General features: G+C 37.4%; 1 protein-coding gene across 5 annotated transcripts in view; it reads left to right on the forward strand.

Annotated features, from left to right (window-relative positions):
• The window catches only part of csmd3b (CUB and Sushi multiple domains 3b), a 313,558-nt gene that overhangs the window by 66,612 nt on the left and 228,738 nt on the right, over window positions 1–18,208 (forward strand). For all 5 annotated transcript variants that reach the window (XM_027011676.2, XM_027011678.2, XM_035529342.1 and 2 more), the window contains exon 3: window positions 2,872–2,984. In XM_027011676.2, coding sequence (XP_026867477.2) covers window positions 2,872–2,984 — 113 coding nt within the window. The remainder of the gene's footprint in view (window positions 1–2,871; window positions 2,985–18,208) is intronic.

Raw genomic sequence — 18,208 nt, forward strand, 5'->3', positions numbered from 1 at the left:
ATAGATAGTACTCATTCCTAACAGCAAAAATAAGAATGAAATATTGTTGGCTTCCAATGTTATCTATCATAATTGATCAGACCATTGTATCCACAAATTACTGGGGACATCATGGATATCATGCTTGTGAAACATGCTGCTGATATGTAGGTTACCTATTTGCACTTGAGAAATAGGTTTCATATCATACCAATGGTAAATCTGAAACTTCATTTTCTTTGTGCTATAGATCACATGATGGACAGACATTCTGTTATTCTTTCCTTTTCGTATACTGTGGCTGCAACCCCAAGAAATTATATTGTATCTGATTTGACAAAGGCTTGAGTAGAAAGGTTTGATGCAATGACAGTGAGTCATTAGTCCCAAAGGGATTCTACAATTTCTTCCTTGTTTCTTTTCAAACCAGCACTTTATTCCAAACTTCTCTGACTGGTCAGACAGTGATAGTGACCCAGTCCATTGTAGTGACTTTTGAAGCATCCTGCTTAAACAGACTGGGGACTGGAGGTTTGCTGGATGCTTTCAGGCCAAATGCGCACAGTGTCCACAGAGTTAGGATCTGTTGCCACTAGAACTATTGAGAGGAAACTCCCCATAGACATGGTGAAGGACAGAATGAAGAGATCTGTTCCTCTCGAGCAGTAGCAGACTGCCTAGATTTAGTACTCTTGTGTGCTATCAATGGTAAATGCTACTCTGAACATCCAGTGTGAAGCTCAACTAATGTATGACACTAAGCACTGTTCACAAGGCTAAGAAGGCTAAGAAACACCACTGGCAGTGTTGAGTTAAAGGGAATGTGTTTCTTGGATTTGTATAATGAGTATTCTATCTTGGGCAATTCCTAAGTGCTTAAGGTAATTGTGATTCTTTTAGTGTCAGCTCTATATCTTATAGCATGCCAACCTTTGGCTCATAGCATGTCTGATATATGATATCTTAAAATAGACCATGATGTGGGCTGAAATGGAGAGTGGCTGTTGGCAAAGAGAAGAATGAAGTAAAGTAGGAAACAGGTAAGAGCAATGTCACAGGGTACTAGTGGTGGGAGTTAACAAAAGCCAGCAACATGGCCAAAGGGAGCAGAATTTTTTTATTGTCAGATATGAGAGTGCAGCTTAGGTGTGCCATGGCAGCCAACTCCTTGGACATGAGCAGCTGCTTGTTTGTGACACACACACACACACACACACACACACACACACACACACACACACACACACACACACACACACACACACATACACACACTGCAGTACTGCTGAAAGTATCATGACACCTGTGACAACAGTGCATGTAAGTCATTATATGATGTCTGTTTTGATAATAAGTAATGGTTGTAACTTGTAATGGTTAATGTGCACCAAAAGACTTATACAATGAAACTGTATTCATGCATATTTGCTATCCATGCTGTCTTTTGTATGTTTATGGTCTTATTATTTTGGTTAGTGAAACAGTTTTTAGAAATGGAATTTATGATTTAAATAAAATTTGAAAAGGTACTTGTTCTCAGTAATTTTTTAAAAGTTCCTTGAAACTTATGACAAGTTTAAAGGTTAATAGTATTAAAAAGATGTCTGTGCAATGTCCTGAGGGTATTATGCATAGGCATTTATACATTTTTCAGCTAGTGTGTGAGTGTATTAGCATAACCAAAAGCAGTCTTGTCCACATGGCCCTGTTGTAGCTGAAGTGTACACTTCCTGAATGGAATGATGAAACGTCTTATATGTCAGCTTTATAAGCAGCAGCCCTATCATTATACACTGGCTTTGCCAACCCCTTGACAGATCTCATTCAGGGATGAACATTCCAATAAAAGTGCTGCTTTTGACAAGGTATCTGAATATACATGCAGAGGCATGATAGTGCACTGTATAATACTGCTATGCAAAGCAAATTCAATTTCAAAGCCACAAGGAGCTATAACATCTTGCACCTTTTGGGCAAACATCAAAATTGGGGGTTATTCTGTTAATTTCTTGAATTTTTAGTTTGGTCAAGTGTTTTGATTATACACAGTGCTTCATTGGAAAATCAAATTTTATTTAAATAGTGTACCCTTTTTTACTGTGTACCTTTTTTCTAACCTGGCAACCTTTGGCTATAAATCCAATATTATGTAGCAGCTTTGGCAAATAGTTTTCCTGTCTATCCTGAGAATTGGCATAAATATATACCAGATTATTAGCTTCTCTTTCATCATAGTGGTCTGTGAAAGTGCCTGTCACATTTGATTTTGTTACAGTTCAAAGAAATGTTTAACATACACCTGAGGCTTCAGTAAATCCCATAATTAGGATTTGATGTGGTCGGCTTATATCAAATCTCATATTCAGTGTCATGCCAGGTTTATAACTGCCAAGGTGTCACAAACACAGTGTAACGCTAATAATCTTTGTCAAATGATCATTGTCTTCTGTTTTGAACTCTGTGCTGCAAGCTGTATTCTTGGCATGTCTCACACAGATATCTTTTTTCACTTTTGGCTTTAAGAGGTTTTCATGGACAAGTCTCATCTCCAGCATGTCTGTACAATCTTTGAACAGATCATGCTGTTTGAATGGGTCTTAATATGGGTGAATCCATACAGTACACTTCACCTGAAATGCAGACATATGTGTCTAGCTGTTGCTAGTGATTGTAGCTGGATTAAACTCTAGTTCTGATCAAAGGCAGCAAAGGGATGATGAACCAAGACTGATACATTCACTGAGTTCATACATTTGTGCTTATTTAACTAATTTTGTAAAGAATGTCAAAAGTAGGCAGACAGTCAGTGTGCCAGGAGGTAAACACTAAAATGATTTGTTTTGTTAAATAAGAGTGCTAAAATTGTCCAAATCATCTGTGTTCTTCCTACAGATTAACTGGGTTCCAAATCCCAGCTCCTGTCACAAGCACGGGGTCCGTCTTCTCCCTGCGACTTACCAGTGATTTTGCTGTGAGTGCTCATGGCTTCAAAATCTATTATGAAGGTGAGAATCCTCTTTTTGGTGTTCCTGGTCCACTGCATTCAACTTTCTTGCCGATGCCTCATACTTGATAAAACCCACAGCATACCCAGTAATAGGGAATTAGACTACTGGCAACTGGCAAGTCAGAGGACACTGCAAAACCATGAAAATGATAATCATGGTTACTGAAACTTGTTGAAGAGCTGCTCTACAACTAAACCTCTCATCAATTCCCATCAAAACTACTCAAATTACAGTCACACTGTTAACAACCTGTTAATGAGCTAGAATGTTCCTTTAATCACACATATATAGCTTCAGTCATCAACTTTAGAGATACTGTTCATCTCATTATGTGTATGCATGGCTTGCATAATGAGACATTTCTCCCTTTTTTGATGTCACAACTGTCATATTGTGTGGGTGTGAAGGATTTCTGCTAAGACTTCTGGGTTCAAAATTCGGAACCCAAAATTAAATTGCTTTTAATGTTACATTATGCTTACATGAGTCAAGGTGTGTGAAAATCTTAGCCTTCTACATCAGTAGAAAATTAAATATTCAAAAAACATTCAGTCTTACACACTACACCATACCCATTACCATGATTACTGCTATATCACACATACATCATACACCCTTCATTCCATACAATACAAACTAACATGCAGTACAGACAACATACATAAACATACCTATCTAATATACATTAACCCTGAGCAGACACAATACAGAGATAAGTGGGCTGTTCATCAGTAGGGGGAACTACTACTCCTGTAGTATAATGGACCTTTATCTTTTCTCTGAAAATTGAATATCATATTGGATGCCAACATCTCCATTACTTTTGTTTTCTTGCCTTTAGCATTTCTCATAATATATGTCATCTAACACTGGCTTTAAAAGTTCCTCATTTATTGCATTCTCTATTTAAGACAACTGCAGGAAGTCTAGTTATCTCCAGAAGATCTGCAATGCCTATCCAGATACGCACCTGGCCTCAATTCACTTCTCATCATATGCTTTGTAACTCAGGTCTTATGTGTTGTACCTCAGAGACAGAACAAGCAGTTTCTAAACTGTATGGATGTTGTGTCTGTAGAGCTGTTAGTACTTTTTGTCTGTAGTAGAAAAAAAGTCATCACCTGCTAGCAACACTCATCATTCAGACCATGCAGCCCACTCTCCCGCCTGTTCCAATTTTCTTGGTCTGCTTAACAGAGCCGCAGTCCTGTTCCAGCCTGAGCAGCACTGCCCCATTGGGCCTGGCCCCACACTAGTGCCAGACATAAGGAGAGGGACACCACACACCACCAAAGTCTCTATTACATGTTTACTGGTGAACATGTTTACTGCTGTCAGTGTAGCTTCTATATCTAAGCTGGATACTTGCGTCTACTACACCATCATCTATGAAATTGACCCTCTTTGTAGGGAAAGGCTTCATTTTTTAACATCCAGATCACTCACACTGAGGTAAAAGGATGCTAATGACAAAGACCAGAAACACATATGCAGTTTCCATTTTGTCTGAATGTTTCTGTTAACAGAGCTAGTCAGATTAGAGTAAAATATTATAGTGAGAAATATAATTTAGATATACCAAACACAATGTGGGATTTTTCTGCTCTAAGTTGCCTATTTTTCACAGGTGTCTGATTGCAGAAGTATATCTTGGGAAGAGTTGGATTACAGTTCTTCCCAAGATGTGATAGGGATGATTGGCACCATGGCACTCTGCTTCTCAGGATCTGTCTGTGCTTTTGTGTGTAGTGATATATCATCACATAGCAGAAAGGAAACTTGGTGCTACATGTAGTGCAGCTTATAAGTAACTGGAGAGTGATGCACTGTGTTGTTTTGGCCCTGTATTCCATTTTAAAATAAAACAACAAGGTTAAAGTGCAGAATGTCAGCTTTATTTAATGTGTATTTCCATTTATAATCAGCAAATCAGACAGGAATCACACAATCCCTTTTAAACAAAGCTTCCCTTTTTCAGAGCACCAAAAGTAACTGGACATTTGGCTATTAAGTTGCTTTTTGGCCAGCTGGATGTAATTGAATAATTAGATCATGCACAAGAGAGCTAACAAGAGGCCTAGTGTTCTTTATGTGGAATGTTCTTTATGTGGAATGTTCTTTGTCTGTCTTGAAATCCACTGAGCATACATTCACTTTCTGAATTAAAGACGAAAGTGAATAATATCTCCAAAACAAGCAGAAGCTGAAAATGACTCAATAACAGAGCTGCAAAATATATCACAAGGAAAGATACCATTCTAGTGATGTCTATGTGCAGACTTCAGTGAAGATGGAGAGTTCAGATTAGGACTATATGATATGGACAAAAAAAAGAAATACCTGTGTATTCATACCTCAATAATAATATGAATATGACTATGGTTTTACACTTGATGTGTTTAAGTGATGGTTAAATATATATATAAAATATATATATATATATATATATATATATCAAATGATTTTCAAAAATGCAACTGCTTTAAAACAGTTAAGCACAGTCACAGATCTTGCACTATGTTAGTTTTCAATAAGTAGACTAAATGAAAATAATAATAACTAAAGCAAACATGCTGACTTTAGCCTCATAGTCATTGTTTTAATGATGGAGCACAGCACCAGTGTGTCATTGTGTAACTGTTTTGTTTAGACCAACACTGTAGGCAGACCTTACTACTACAAAAGCAGAAAATGTTTTAGCCCCTGATATAATTTGCATTTATATCTGATTAACCTTTTTTAACATGTTGAATGATTCACAGTATACCTAAATCACTCTTACTAGGATTTGGAGTACGGAATATAAGGAGGAAGCAGATGGTGTCAAAAATAGCACAGCTAACAGAATTATCTCTGGAGTGCATCCTACTGGCTTCAGGTCATTCTTATTTTGGCCATGAACCACTGAGAGCTGTCCTGGGGCTGTAGTATAGTGAATGTTAATTTCAAAGACAGTTCTTTACCAGGAAAACCGGTCTCTCAGAACCAGAGTCAGCATTCCTCTTCAATTCCTTGCTGCTGCAAATACATGCGCCTAAAGCCAGTGTACTCATGGGGGAGTAGCATAGGTGAAATGTTGTATAAGAAGTCCACAAGCTTAACAGAAAATGCTAGAAAACTTTTATTAAAGAGCCATACTGGCCTAATTCAGAATAATAAGAGAAAAAGAACGTTTGCTTTATTTCTTGACTATCTGCTATAAATATCACGTTCGACTCATGTAACATAGTAAAAGGCACCTCACCACTGTGCTGCATCATTAATAAACCAGGTAAGATGAGAGTACAGTCAACCCACCAGGACTGTGTAGCCATGTGGGCCAAGGAGTCCAGCTGTGAACAATAAGATTACACTCAACCTCATAAGGTAATGATAGCATCTCCCTGCTAGGCCTCCTCCATCTGAGCCTACAATATGTAGGGAGGTCAGATAATATCCCTCACCTGCACACCTCAACCACAGAACTGGTCTGGCAATGAGTCAGAGATGATTGTTTTTCACTGACAAGAGAAGAGTGATAGACCCCTTACTGGGCCAACACTGTCAGCGGGGTTGTACCACTGCTACATACACACAAACATGTACAAACACACACAAAAACACACCACCAACACTCAAATATGATGAAATCAAAAGGGGACTCTCCTTTACCTATGGCACATAATTAAATTAGTGTTGAATTTATTTGACTCCAGGAACATAAACACTGTTGCCAGAGTTTCCAGGAAACCATAATCATGTATCCCTAAATAGCACCTTAATTTTGGTTGCATTCTATTTTCCCAGAAACCATAATGTGTCCCCACTAATGTCCATTAACTATTTTTAATACTTTCTTCAGACAGTTTCCTTTAGGCCTACCTGATTTGACCAAACATTTTTATTTGGACTTGATTCTGTGTTATCAGTCCAATCTGAGTGACAGCTAACTGTTTCACTTACTTTTCATGATTAACTATAAACTAATAGGAAGATGTTCAATAACTCAAAGCGTAAACCACCATCTGCAGCAATTGCTATTCTAGGAATTGGTTATTTGAAAATGAAACTGTCTTAAGTGTACTGATGAAGACTGGCAGTTGAAGGCGAGCTGAATGTTAATAGTGATGTAATAGCTTATGCCACACTTCTGCAAAATTTTATGAATATACATGTTTATTTGAATTTGATTAATGTGTCATAGAATATATTGTATTCATTAAAAACAATTTTAACCCTTATAATAAAAATAAATGTGCATGTCTATAACAAAAAATAAATTGAAATCATAAATATTCAGTAAAGGGTCAGTATATATTCAGTACCCCATAGAAACTGTATTCCTATGTGCCACCTAAATATCAGAAATGTAGAGGTGTTGTTGTTAATATTGAAATGAAACATGGATATCATGCTATAAACTGAACTGAAGAAAATGTGCGAAAACAGAAAAAATGCCCTTAGACTTCATAGGGTTAAATTTTAATTCAGTGCATTAAGAATTTTGCCAAATTATAACATCAACACATTTTACAGTTTACATCAAGTGATACTGCACACACTGTTACAGGCTTGTGGTTGCTACACTATTGTACTGTGACAAATTAGCATGACTGAGATGAGACAGATAAATAATCACCATGGGATGTAAGGCAGCACTGAAGCTGTGGACTTGCTGTATTAGCTCCTGCTGTAAGATGTTGAAGTTCAAGTGTTAGGATACACCACTAAATATATGTGCCTATTCTGAAGTAAAAAATAAATAAATAAATAAAAAATTTAATAAAAGTCTATTTGATTATTTAAATATGAATTTTAATTGTGTATATTTTTTAGATAGATGAACATGTGAGTTTAATGTTTTGGATTCCCCTTACAAAGTTTCAGTCATAAGAGGAAATACATAAGTTGTTAAATCCGTTGTTAGTAAATCTGCAGGTTTCAAGACAGGTTAAAAGTATTCAGTTAAATATTTATTTGATTAAAAATAAACTTGTTGATGGAATATTCTTTCATAAATACTTCCTGGGTTGACAGTAGTGTGACACATTGGCCTTTATTCTTTCAGTCAATGACTTCTTCCACTTTTTGCTCCATAATTAATCAGTTGGCTTCACGTTCTAATGATCATTGTCAAAGGTTTTTCTTAAAAGTATATAATGTCAGAGTCCATGTTTTACTGATAAAACCTTGTCAACTCCAAACTCATTAATTGCCTGTTTATTACAGCAAATGCATCTTTACACGTTGACAATTTTTTTTCATAAAAATAACTTTATAGATACAACAGTTTAATTTGCCTGAAGCAACACGATGCTCACATTAGCAGAGGTTTAAATAGATAGACAAAACACAAGACATTAAACCCCATGCAGGTGAGTGCTAGCACGGAGGGCGTGGTTACAAATAAGGGTGAAACCCCCTGCACATGGCAGGCCATACCATGTGACTTGTGGGAGGGAGTGTCCCGTGACCGAGGGAAATTGCTGAAATATCATTTTTGTTCATAGAGGTCCCTAACCTTCTGCCCTGTGGATGTGCTGTAATTAGGTGAGGCAATTACCCACTGTGCTACATAACAGTGATGTTAAACTTTGCAATCTGGAGTCCAGGGAGATTTTTCTGCATATTCCACTGCTATATGGAAACAATCTAGCCTTTTTCCAGGCCATTACTCCAGCCCTCATTAGCACAGGTCCTACTTGCCATCCAGTTTTTGTCCAGTCTGTCTTTCCACATCTTGACCCAGTTCACGACCAAAGCAGTGTGGACTAGGGCTGCGGAAATAGATTAATTTAGTAGCTGATCGAGTAAGCCTATTCTATAGATTACTCCATCGACCAATCAAGCAATCGGATAAGAAATAATTTTGCTTTATTAAAAAGCAGCAGTAAACACACAAATGGGAATCTAAGACAGGTCTCTTAAAATGAACTAAGTGGTTTCTATTTTAGAAAAATCAACTTTTTTATTGTTTAAATTTCATACAGTATATGTCAAAACTAGTATACTTAACTGCCATATTTCATTCTGGGTTTTAAATAAATTTTCTGAAATTCAAAAACAAAATAAGTACATAAATAAAATTAAAATATTTTTTAAGAAAGGTATCCATATTTTCATGTGACGTTCTATTTTTCATGTGATTTTTGAGATATATGTGGACATCCGTTTGTGAACGGAGTTGTTAAATATTATTTTGACAAATCTGGTATATCTGTGCTATTGTTGGTATGATTGGCCAACTGAAAAAAGTTTGGTTGAGAGACTATAATATAAAAAAAAAAAAAACATAAACAGGTAAAACTAAGTAATTTCCAGTACAGTGGATATCTAGTGGGCCTCAACTGTGTGAAAGCAGAAAGATTTTGAAAACAGTAGCTTAGATACATTTCCCAGAACATTTATCAGAGCAGTGTACCAAAGGTGATTCCCTAGTATATTTCTTCATTCATTCAATTCTCTTATATGTAATCAAAATACAATTGTATGTCATGTCACTTACTCCAGTCCATTTACTATAATGCCTACTGCATACATCCAAAAATGTAAAATTCAACATCTCTGTCAGTACACATGACGAGAAATCACTTCGGCACAATTCAACAATTTCACCAGCTATCTGATTAGCTACTGTGCTAGCTAACCTCTCTAATATAGCAGCGGCATGACTGCATGACTTCTCGAACGCTGAGAGTGAATTTCTTCTATCCCAAGCATGATGGTACGGACTGTGTGGACTCTGGCTAAGCTCCACTTCTGCTTTCAACTGAACATATTTGTCTTTCATCTTCAATAGAACCCACTCAACTTCACTGCTATGAAGATATTGGATAGTGAGATTTTATTCATAGCCTCATCATCACTTGCTAATAATTGAAGAAAACACACAAAAATACTCGCAAAAATTCACTTTTTGGTACTTCATGTTATCCTCCCGCCCATCTACTTTAGAAGTAAAACAATATCACCTTTAAAATTGTTTTGGTATGTTCCCATCTTTTTGTTGATAGCAAGCCTATTAATTAGCTAAGAGCTACTGAATCTGTTTTTGGCTTGATGGATGTCTTGCACATTTTGCACAAGGCATGGTGGGGCATAAAAATATTGTGCATATAGTTATATGGATTAAAAGAATCCTTGATGCAAAGAATTTGCTTCAATCATTTTTAGTAATCAAGCCTTAGTGTGGAGTTTGTGTTTATAGGAAAGTGTTACATCAGGTGGTGTATGCATCATTTCATCTGTTAGAGAGAGCAGTGCCATCTAAGAGTGCACCTGAGAGTGCACCTGTAGAAAAAAACTGCACAGCCCATTCCGTTCTCTAGTGCTTGGATCGAGCTCTCTGTTTCCTTCTGCTGGGATGTGCTCTTATTATTATTCTTTTCCCCAATCCCATTGCCAAGTGCTCATCACGTTATCAATAACATGAGTTATAGTACATTAAAAGTAAAGTTTAGCTGATCCTGATGAGCCCTTTACTTTCATTTACTATTAATTAGTTTTCTACCAAATGTTAGTAGAACTATTTTGCCTACAACCAGAGATCTCACAATAATAGTGTTTCTTATTATTTTTAATTAACTAATCTTTAAATACTTATAATAAAATAATTTAATGGCACAATACAGTGAAAGAATTCTCACCAGTCAATACTACATAAAATTAGTGTTATATTTTAGTGAGACTATTTTCATGTAACTGAGCATCTTTATATTGCAGTCGTCACACAAGTTTGGACTGCCATTTTCCAACCAGCTGACTCTTGAGTTTTTAAAAATACAATAATTTTAATATTCATTCATCCTCTAAACCGCTTAATCCAGTTCAGAGTTGTGGGGGCTGGACCCTGTCCCAGCAATGCAGGGAGCTAGGAACCAACCCTGGACAGGCTTTCCTGGATATGGCTTTTCCTTTTGTATGATGTTTCAATAGCTAAGAGGAAAGTGTAGCAGTGTGTGTATCCATCTTTGTGTTTGTACTGTTTCTTTTCCAATTATCTATAATGGGAGTGTGGTTTCAAAGGGAAAGCAATTGTGGTGTTTGTGACTTGCCTGTTTTCAGTCAAATGTGGTGTGTGTCTTTAAACAGATCAATTTCTTCCACTGTTAATACACCAGCTGTTAATGCAATTAATCGGTGACTGATGACCTTGTAAAAGAAGACTTTTTTTTCTCACCATGCAGAAACAAGAGAATGGAGTGTCATAGCCCTACCATCAATAACAATTGCACTGAATGGTGAAAAATGTCACTTTACACAACTGAGTCCTGTCAGCTTGCAGGGGAGACTGTTACTCAATAAACCATTAACTTAAGAGTCCATATACATTTGAGTAGCAGCATTAGGTTTAGGATTTTTTTATTTTGATCTCATGGTAAGGCACAAGGGATGTGACAGTGGGGAGTGCCATTAGGTCCTTAGGGTTTTGCAGCAGACACTTACTGTGAATCCATTTGAAGCATCAGAATTTTGTATGAATTATCTTTGTGCCAGTGACACACCCTCACAGTCTTCACTTTGCTGTTGATATTTTATGTTGTTTGACTCAAGTGCATCTACATTAGATGACTCTTGCAGTGCTTGCCTGGCAAACAGGAAATTGATAAAAAGGAAAAAGAAAAATTTGCGAGCAGGTAGAAGAGAATAACTGGACATTATGAACTACACTACTACACTATTAAACATGTCAATAATGTGGACTGAAATGAACATTTTTTAACATTATTAACATGCCAGTGTGTCATATTTGGAATTTCTATCTGCTTCAATAGCTTTATTATAGAAGCTATTTACCATAATGGCCTGATTGCCCAATCATAATTGCAGCATTAATGGCACTTGCAAAATTTGCCACACATTACTTTAAGAGATTAGTTAAAGTATGATGGCATTGGTGTGGTTAATAAGTAAAGAATTTCTCCCTCTGTTTTCTCTGACTGTCTGGATGGTGGGACTGAGATTACTGTTGTTTTGGAGCAGATTTTGATAGGCTTATGTTTTGTCTGGCTCCATAGAGAGTCACCGGATTGCTGCCAATTCCAGGTACCAATTTTGACTCTCACCATGGGTCGATACTTTTGACAGGTGATGGAATTGTTAGACACATACTTCAGACATTTATATCAATATTTGCAGTAGCACTGATGATACCAATAATCATTGTTAGTACAGACAAACCATACTTTGTTCAACATACTGAAGAATCTGTCAAAATACCATGACTACAGTCAATAAGTAGATAGTGACATCTACATTTGGCTAAAGAAATTAACAGACTATTATGTTCTCTGCTGACTGTCTGCATGTTGAATCCAAACAGTTTTTGTTGTTTTTTATTTAAGGAATTGTTTGTTTTAACACTTTTCCAGAAGGACAGGTGGTGCCGCACTTCAAGCCGGTACTGTATGCAGTCTGTCTCATGCTGTGACATGTTTTTACTCTGCTGCTGGGTCCTGGCTGCCATTTCCTTGATATTGACTTGAGCAGAGCTGTTTTCTATGCAGCATGTTAGAGTGCTTAGCAGACCGTGCCAAGCTAGTGATGCATGCAGATGCAGGTCAGACAGGATTAATTAAACTAGTGACTGCCATGCAGAAAGCTCCTAGCCTGGACTGGCTTCAGCAAGGTGAACATGCAAGCCTTCCTATTCCCCCCCTGTTGCTCAAAGCCGCTGCATCTGTGCCATCGCAAGCAATACCAGGTTCTTGCATTGAAATTCCAACCCCTGCCTGACATGACCATCTTGGGAATGGCATTCCCTCTAGGGCAAGAGCTCACTCCTCCGCTGGGTATGCCGTACACAAGGATTGCCGTGGCCAGGGCTGCAGCGCTGCTCTGATTGATGGCGATACTATGGGAGTGACCTTGCAGGTGGTTGCATTCATAGCCTGGCTAATGAAGAGCGCAGCCACTCTCTCTAAATGTGTGTGTGTGTGTGTGTGTGTGTGTGTGTGTGTGTGTGTGTGTGTGTGTGTGTGTGTGTGTGTGTGTAAGGGAGGCCCATCCATCAGCCACCTTCACACTGTGACCAAAGGCTTGATTTCCCCTGATAGCATCTCCCTCTCTCTCTCTCTTTCTGTCTGTGTCTCTCTCTTTTTCTCTCTCTCTCTCTGTTGCCTTCACTGGCTCGTCAATCTCCAATCTACTTGTTTACTTTTGCCACCTTTCTACAAAGATACTGTACACAAACACTCAGCCTGTTGGCTCAGAGCTACTTATGTAAAATCTTGGCTTTATTTCCACAAATATCTAAGCATTTAAACAAAAAATATACATATGGATCTATATACACACATTTACAACACATAAAACAGTGTAGAGTACAACCCCCTCACCCCCTCACCCCCTCACCCCCTCACCCCCCCACAGACAAACACACACACACACACACACACACACACACACACACAGACACACACACAGACACACATACCTCTACAGGGTTATCAAAGCCTGGGTGCATGGGATAGCTTATGCATATCTTCTGCAGTTCTAGCCGACTGGCTGCCAACTGATGCCCCTTGCTCCCCCATCACATTTAATATGCAGCTCCACCAATTCTTGGAGAGGCAGAGGAACTAGATCACAGAATGACAAAATCACAAATATTTATCTGTTCCTTCACATATCCTCTAGGGTGAAGTGCTTCTATGTCAACCTGCCCTATAACATTGAAACTGACTGACACAGTAATAATTATTCTGCACACCATTATAGATACATGAGTACATAAATACATGACTGCATGAATACATGCATACATCACACATTTGAGTTCCTCATGAATTATTTTCCATTGAGTGCCTAGTGAATTCTCTATATGCTGTATATATGCTGTTTTACAAACAATTCATCAAAATTAATCAATTCATCTCTTAAAACAATATGAACACTGAACATATATTAGACCTAACATACTACATGCTCATTCCTCTCTAGGGGTGAACATGGCAGCATGCTTTGGACAAAAATAACATATTGCAGATATATTGCTACATATTGTGATTACAATATACCTTGCAAATATTAAAACATAATGAACCCTTAATGTCAGATAGCTAAGGATAATCCTACATTATGTTGATCCAAATGATTTATGTTTGTTGGATCATGTGAATGATGTGATTCATCAGAACGCACACATAAAAAAAAATACTTATCTAAATTACCCGAGAAAAGATAACCTAAGAAAATGTGAAAAAAAGAATCTTTAGAGGGTACATTTGCACATTGGAGCTTCTTGTCCTATGGTATTGCAAAGGGCAACATTGTACAACCAGTTAGTAAAAACAGTGCATATGCTACATACTCTAAAAGAGCTTTACATGTTACAAAATTTTAATCCTCTTTAATTGAACAGTGCATTACTGTCCTCATGTTCATTCTGTAAATTTGAGAGCTGAAGTTGTGATTCATTGTTATGTAGTGACACATCTGGCTGGGAACACATCCACATTTCATAAACCTTTTTTTATGGATGCACTGCTTGCCTCTGCTCTTTCATAAATCTGCTTGCTTTGTTACATGTAGAGTGTATTATAAAAGCAATCCAATGAGGGAAACAGATACACCTGTGGTTCACACTGCATCCACTAGGAGACTGGACATAGAGAGGCACATGGTGAGACATCCATCTGTTATTCTTTTCTTGCTGAAAGCTGCCTGTAACCTCTGTGAAGACTGAGATTCAGTTACCTGCCATGCTTAAAAGCAAGAGGTCTGCAAAATCATTGCTAGACTTCTCTACAAAGGTCTTGGGCACTGTCCATGGTGCTGATTGCCTTATTGCTTTTCAGTGATTCCCCTAAATGCAGGGAGCAAACCAGCCACAATACATTCTACTTGATGAAACAACATGATCCATCACTCACAGTAATTTGGCTGATTCTGCTGCTATACATTCTTATATATATATATATATATATATATATATATATATATATATATATATATATATATATAAAAGATTTTTGATCTTCAGAAATTAGGCATCTGCTTCAAAAACAAATGAAATTATCTTTCTTCACAGTTAGGAAGCTGAGACATCAGCTTCCAACCGTTTTGGAAGCTACACTACACCTTAGGATATGGATTGTGTCACATGCCTTGGTGTAGATGAAGTAGTAGTGTAACTCAGATTCTGGAGTTAACCGCTAATCTCTAAGTATCCAATTCACTTAGTACCAATACGTGGTTATTTGAGATAATAGATAAGCCATCTATAGTAGTATAACCTACTAGAGATAACAGGTAGAAAGAGGAAAAGTTAAACCATTGGCAAAAGAGCAACTAGAAGGTGTAAAGCAGTATGGGTCCTCTTCAGTGCTGTTGTTCTGATAGCCTTGTGTCTCCTCTCAAATACAGAAGGATCATTACAAATTACAACAGAATAAACAACTTAGTCCTGGTTCTCTAATGCTGGCTGTATTCCTTGCCTGTGGATATGCCATCAGCATGTACACCACTTCCTCTTCACACTTAACTCTGCACCTCTGTTATGCCTCAGACCATACTGTGCCCTCATTTCACTTGTAATTTATGTCAGCTTCTCTAAATCAGTTCATTTTAATCCACAGTGTATATCTTGACCAGGTTTACCTGAGGCTCAGGCTAGGTTTTTATGGGATTTTTTGTTTGCTTGTTGTTGTTGTTTGTTTGTTTTTTAAGCCAAGGGTATCATCAGTTCCTGAGAGCAATGTCAAAGTTGGATCTAACAATCTTAGCAGTGTGTGACAGTAGCTGACAGGGTTGTTGGATCTCAAGAATCGGGGCAGGGCATGTCTGCCATTACATTTTCTAACCTTACCTCTAAGGGCCAAGTGTACTGTGTGGTGACACACTGAGAGTTTCAACTAGCTAAGAGAGTCTGAGACAGTATACTTTGCCCAGCTCTGTGGGTGGGAAGAATGGCTGTGTTTCCTTCTCCTTCTATCAACATGTGATGCCAGCCAGTCTCCTCCATTATGTTCAGCAATTCTTTGTCATTACATGAGGAACAGGTTTGAAAGATGTAGTGGAAGTCTTCACGTGTTTTGGTCATAGTATATTCGTGTAGCACCTACACTTCTAAGTCGGTAGCTATCATACAATAGTTAGGAACCTATCATGTAGGAATTTGCAGTGTATACATTTAGATAATTTTTTAATGGTTTTGCCAATTATCATCCTATTCATTTGCTTTTCTATCAAAATGAACATTCTAATTCAATTAATGTAAAAAATAAGCACATGTTTGTCATGCTTGATATTGAAAAATAACAATAAGAGTGGGGGCTGGTTGTCCTGGTAAAGACTAATAAAGACTAAAGATTGTCAATCACTGACATTCTAATACAATCAAACTCTAAATGTATTAAATGTTCCATTGATCTGTGCACTACATAAGTAATGTCTCTGTTTTTGCTACTCATTCTAATGCTGTGAGTCAGGAAACTGCTAGTCTGATATAACTGGCCACTTTTTAAAAAAAATCATAACCCAAAGGGGACTAAAAATCATAAAATATGTAAAAGACCATATTTGTTCATATATAGCATTGGTATTGCACTGGCAAGTTCTAGTTCTATAGTTTAATCATTGTGTTCAATTTTCTTTCTGATGAATTTGATATTGGTTATCTTCCTTATTTCTGTTAAATTATGATTCCCTAATGTGGTCTGTTCCTCTGCACAAAGTCCTTCTTGCCATACCAACAGCTAAAATATGCATATGTATCTATTAGAAATCCTATAACACTTTAACATTTGAGTTTCTAACTCAACAACTCTACCTGTCTGTATTGTAAGAGATATTTAATCAGAATTATCAGACTACATGGAGGTAAAATAGGTAAAATTACTGATGCATGGACAACATTTAATTATGTTTATTTTATGTTTCTCCATCAGGTAATATGTCAACTTGTATAAACTGCAGGATAAGGATGCATCACATGCTTAACAGTGCCCTAGCTTACCCATGACTAGTTCTATTAGAACATCTTAACATCTTGCAAAAGTGAATTTACTTGGCACAGACTCCTGGAATTGCTGCATTTATGGCTTTTAAACATTTTGTTATCCTCAGAACATCTTATTTTAATCCAAATTCTCATTAGGCCTTTACTTTAAATCAGAAAGTGTCACATCCACAGACCTGAGCGTTCCCTGTTTTCATGGCAACAGAGTCACTTCCGGGTTTTCGTCCGTTTCCATGGTTCCCTGTCTCCTCCCCTTTCGCTCCAGCTAATCATCGTTTAGCCTTCATTAGTGTGTCTACTTAATCCTTGTCTCTTTTGCTTCTTGTTGGTCTGTCATTCATTGTCTCTCATTGTTTCTGGTAAGATCTCGTTCGGCCATGCTCTGCGCTCGTATGTATTTTGTACATTCCTGTTTAATCTTGTTTCTCGTTCCTCGTTCCTCGACCCGCATTCATATGTTTTCTCCCTGTTTAGTTAACCTTGCCGTCTATGTTGCCCTCCTGGTTTAGTTCCCTGCTGTTCCCTTGTCTGTAATACTTTCTCTGTGTGCTTTAGTCAATGTTGTTATTTTGTTTAACTTAGTCTCCCGATTAGCCTGTTATTGTTTTGTTAGCCGGTTCTATTCTGTATTGTGTTCTCGGTAAGTCTGTTTATATTATTAGGCCAGATAGGAGAAATGAAATAACAAGTTTCTGTTGTCTATATTATGGAAAGTTGTATGTATATGCATTTTGTCAATTATACTTGATTCTTTTAATCAGGACAAAAAGAGCAAAATATTTTTTTGGGTTCTTGATAATTAATTGCCTGAGTTCATTAATTATCTGCATAGAGAACAAAATGCTTGGAATGATTAGGAGAAGGAGCAGATACATCCTCACAAAGTCCTGTTAAAAAGCTTGCAAGGTTCTGCATTTGATGAGAACAAAAGGAAGTGTTGCTGTAGTGGAGGCAGACATCCGATGGTGGGGCCCATTAGTGTGCAGTCTGTCATTCTTACTGTGGGCTAGCCAGCACAACCCATCCATACTAGATTAGGCCTGCAATCAATACGTGATTGAGCTGCAGGCTGATCTTTAGGTTCCGCCGATGACATTAAAGTGCTGGGGTCAGAATGTCATCAAAGTTTATGAAAGCACTCCGCATATGCTACTGCTTGGAGGACGAGATAAGGAGTATGAACATAATCATATTCATTTTTTTTTTTTTTTTTTTTTTTTTTTTGGGTCCCTTTTATTTTTTGATCAGGTTAATTTAAAAATGCAATCTTACATTAAGGCCC

Source organism: Electrophorus electricus, chromosome 8 (assembly GCF_013358815.1).
Source record: "Electrophorus electricus isolate fEleEle1 chromosome 8, fEleEle1.pri, whole genome shotgun sequence".
Lineage (NCBI taxonomy): Eukaryota > Metazoa > Chordata > Actinopteri > Gymnotiformes > Gymnotidae > Electrophorus > Electrophorus electricus.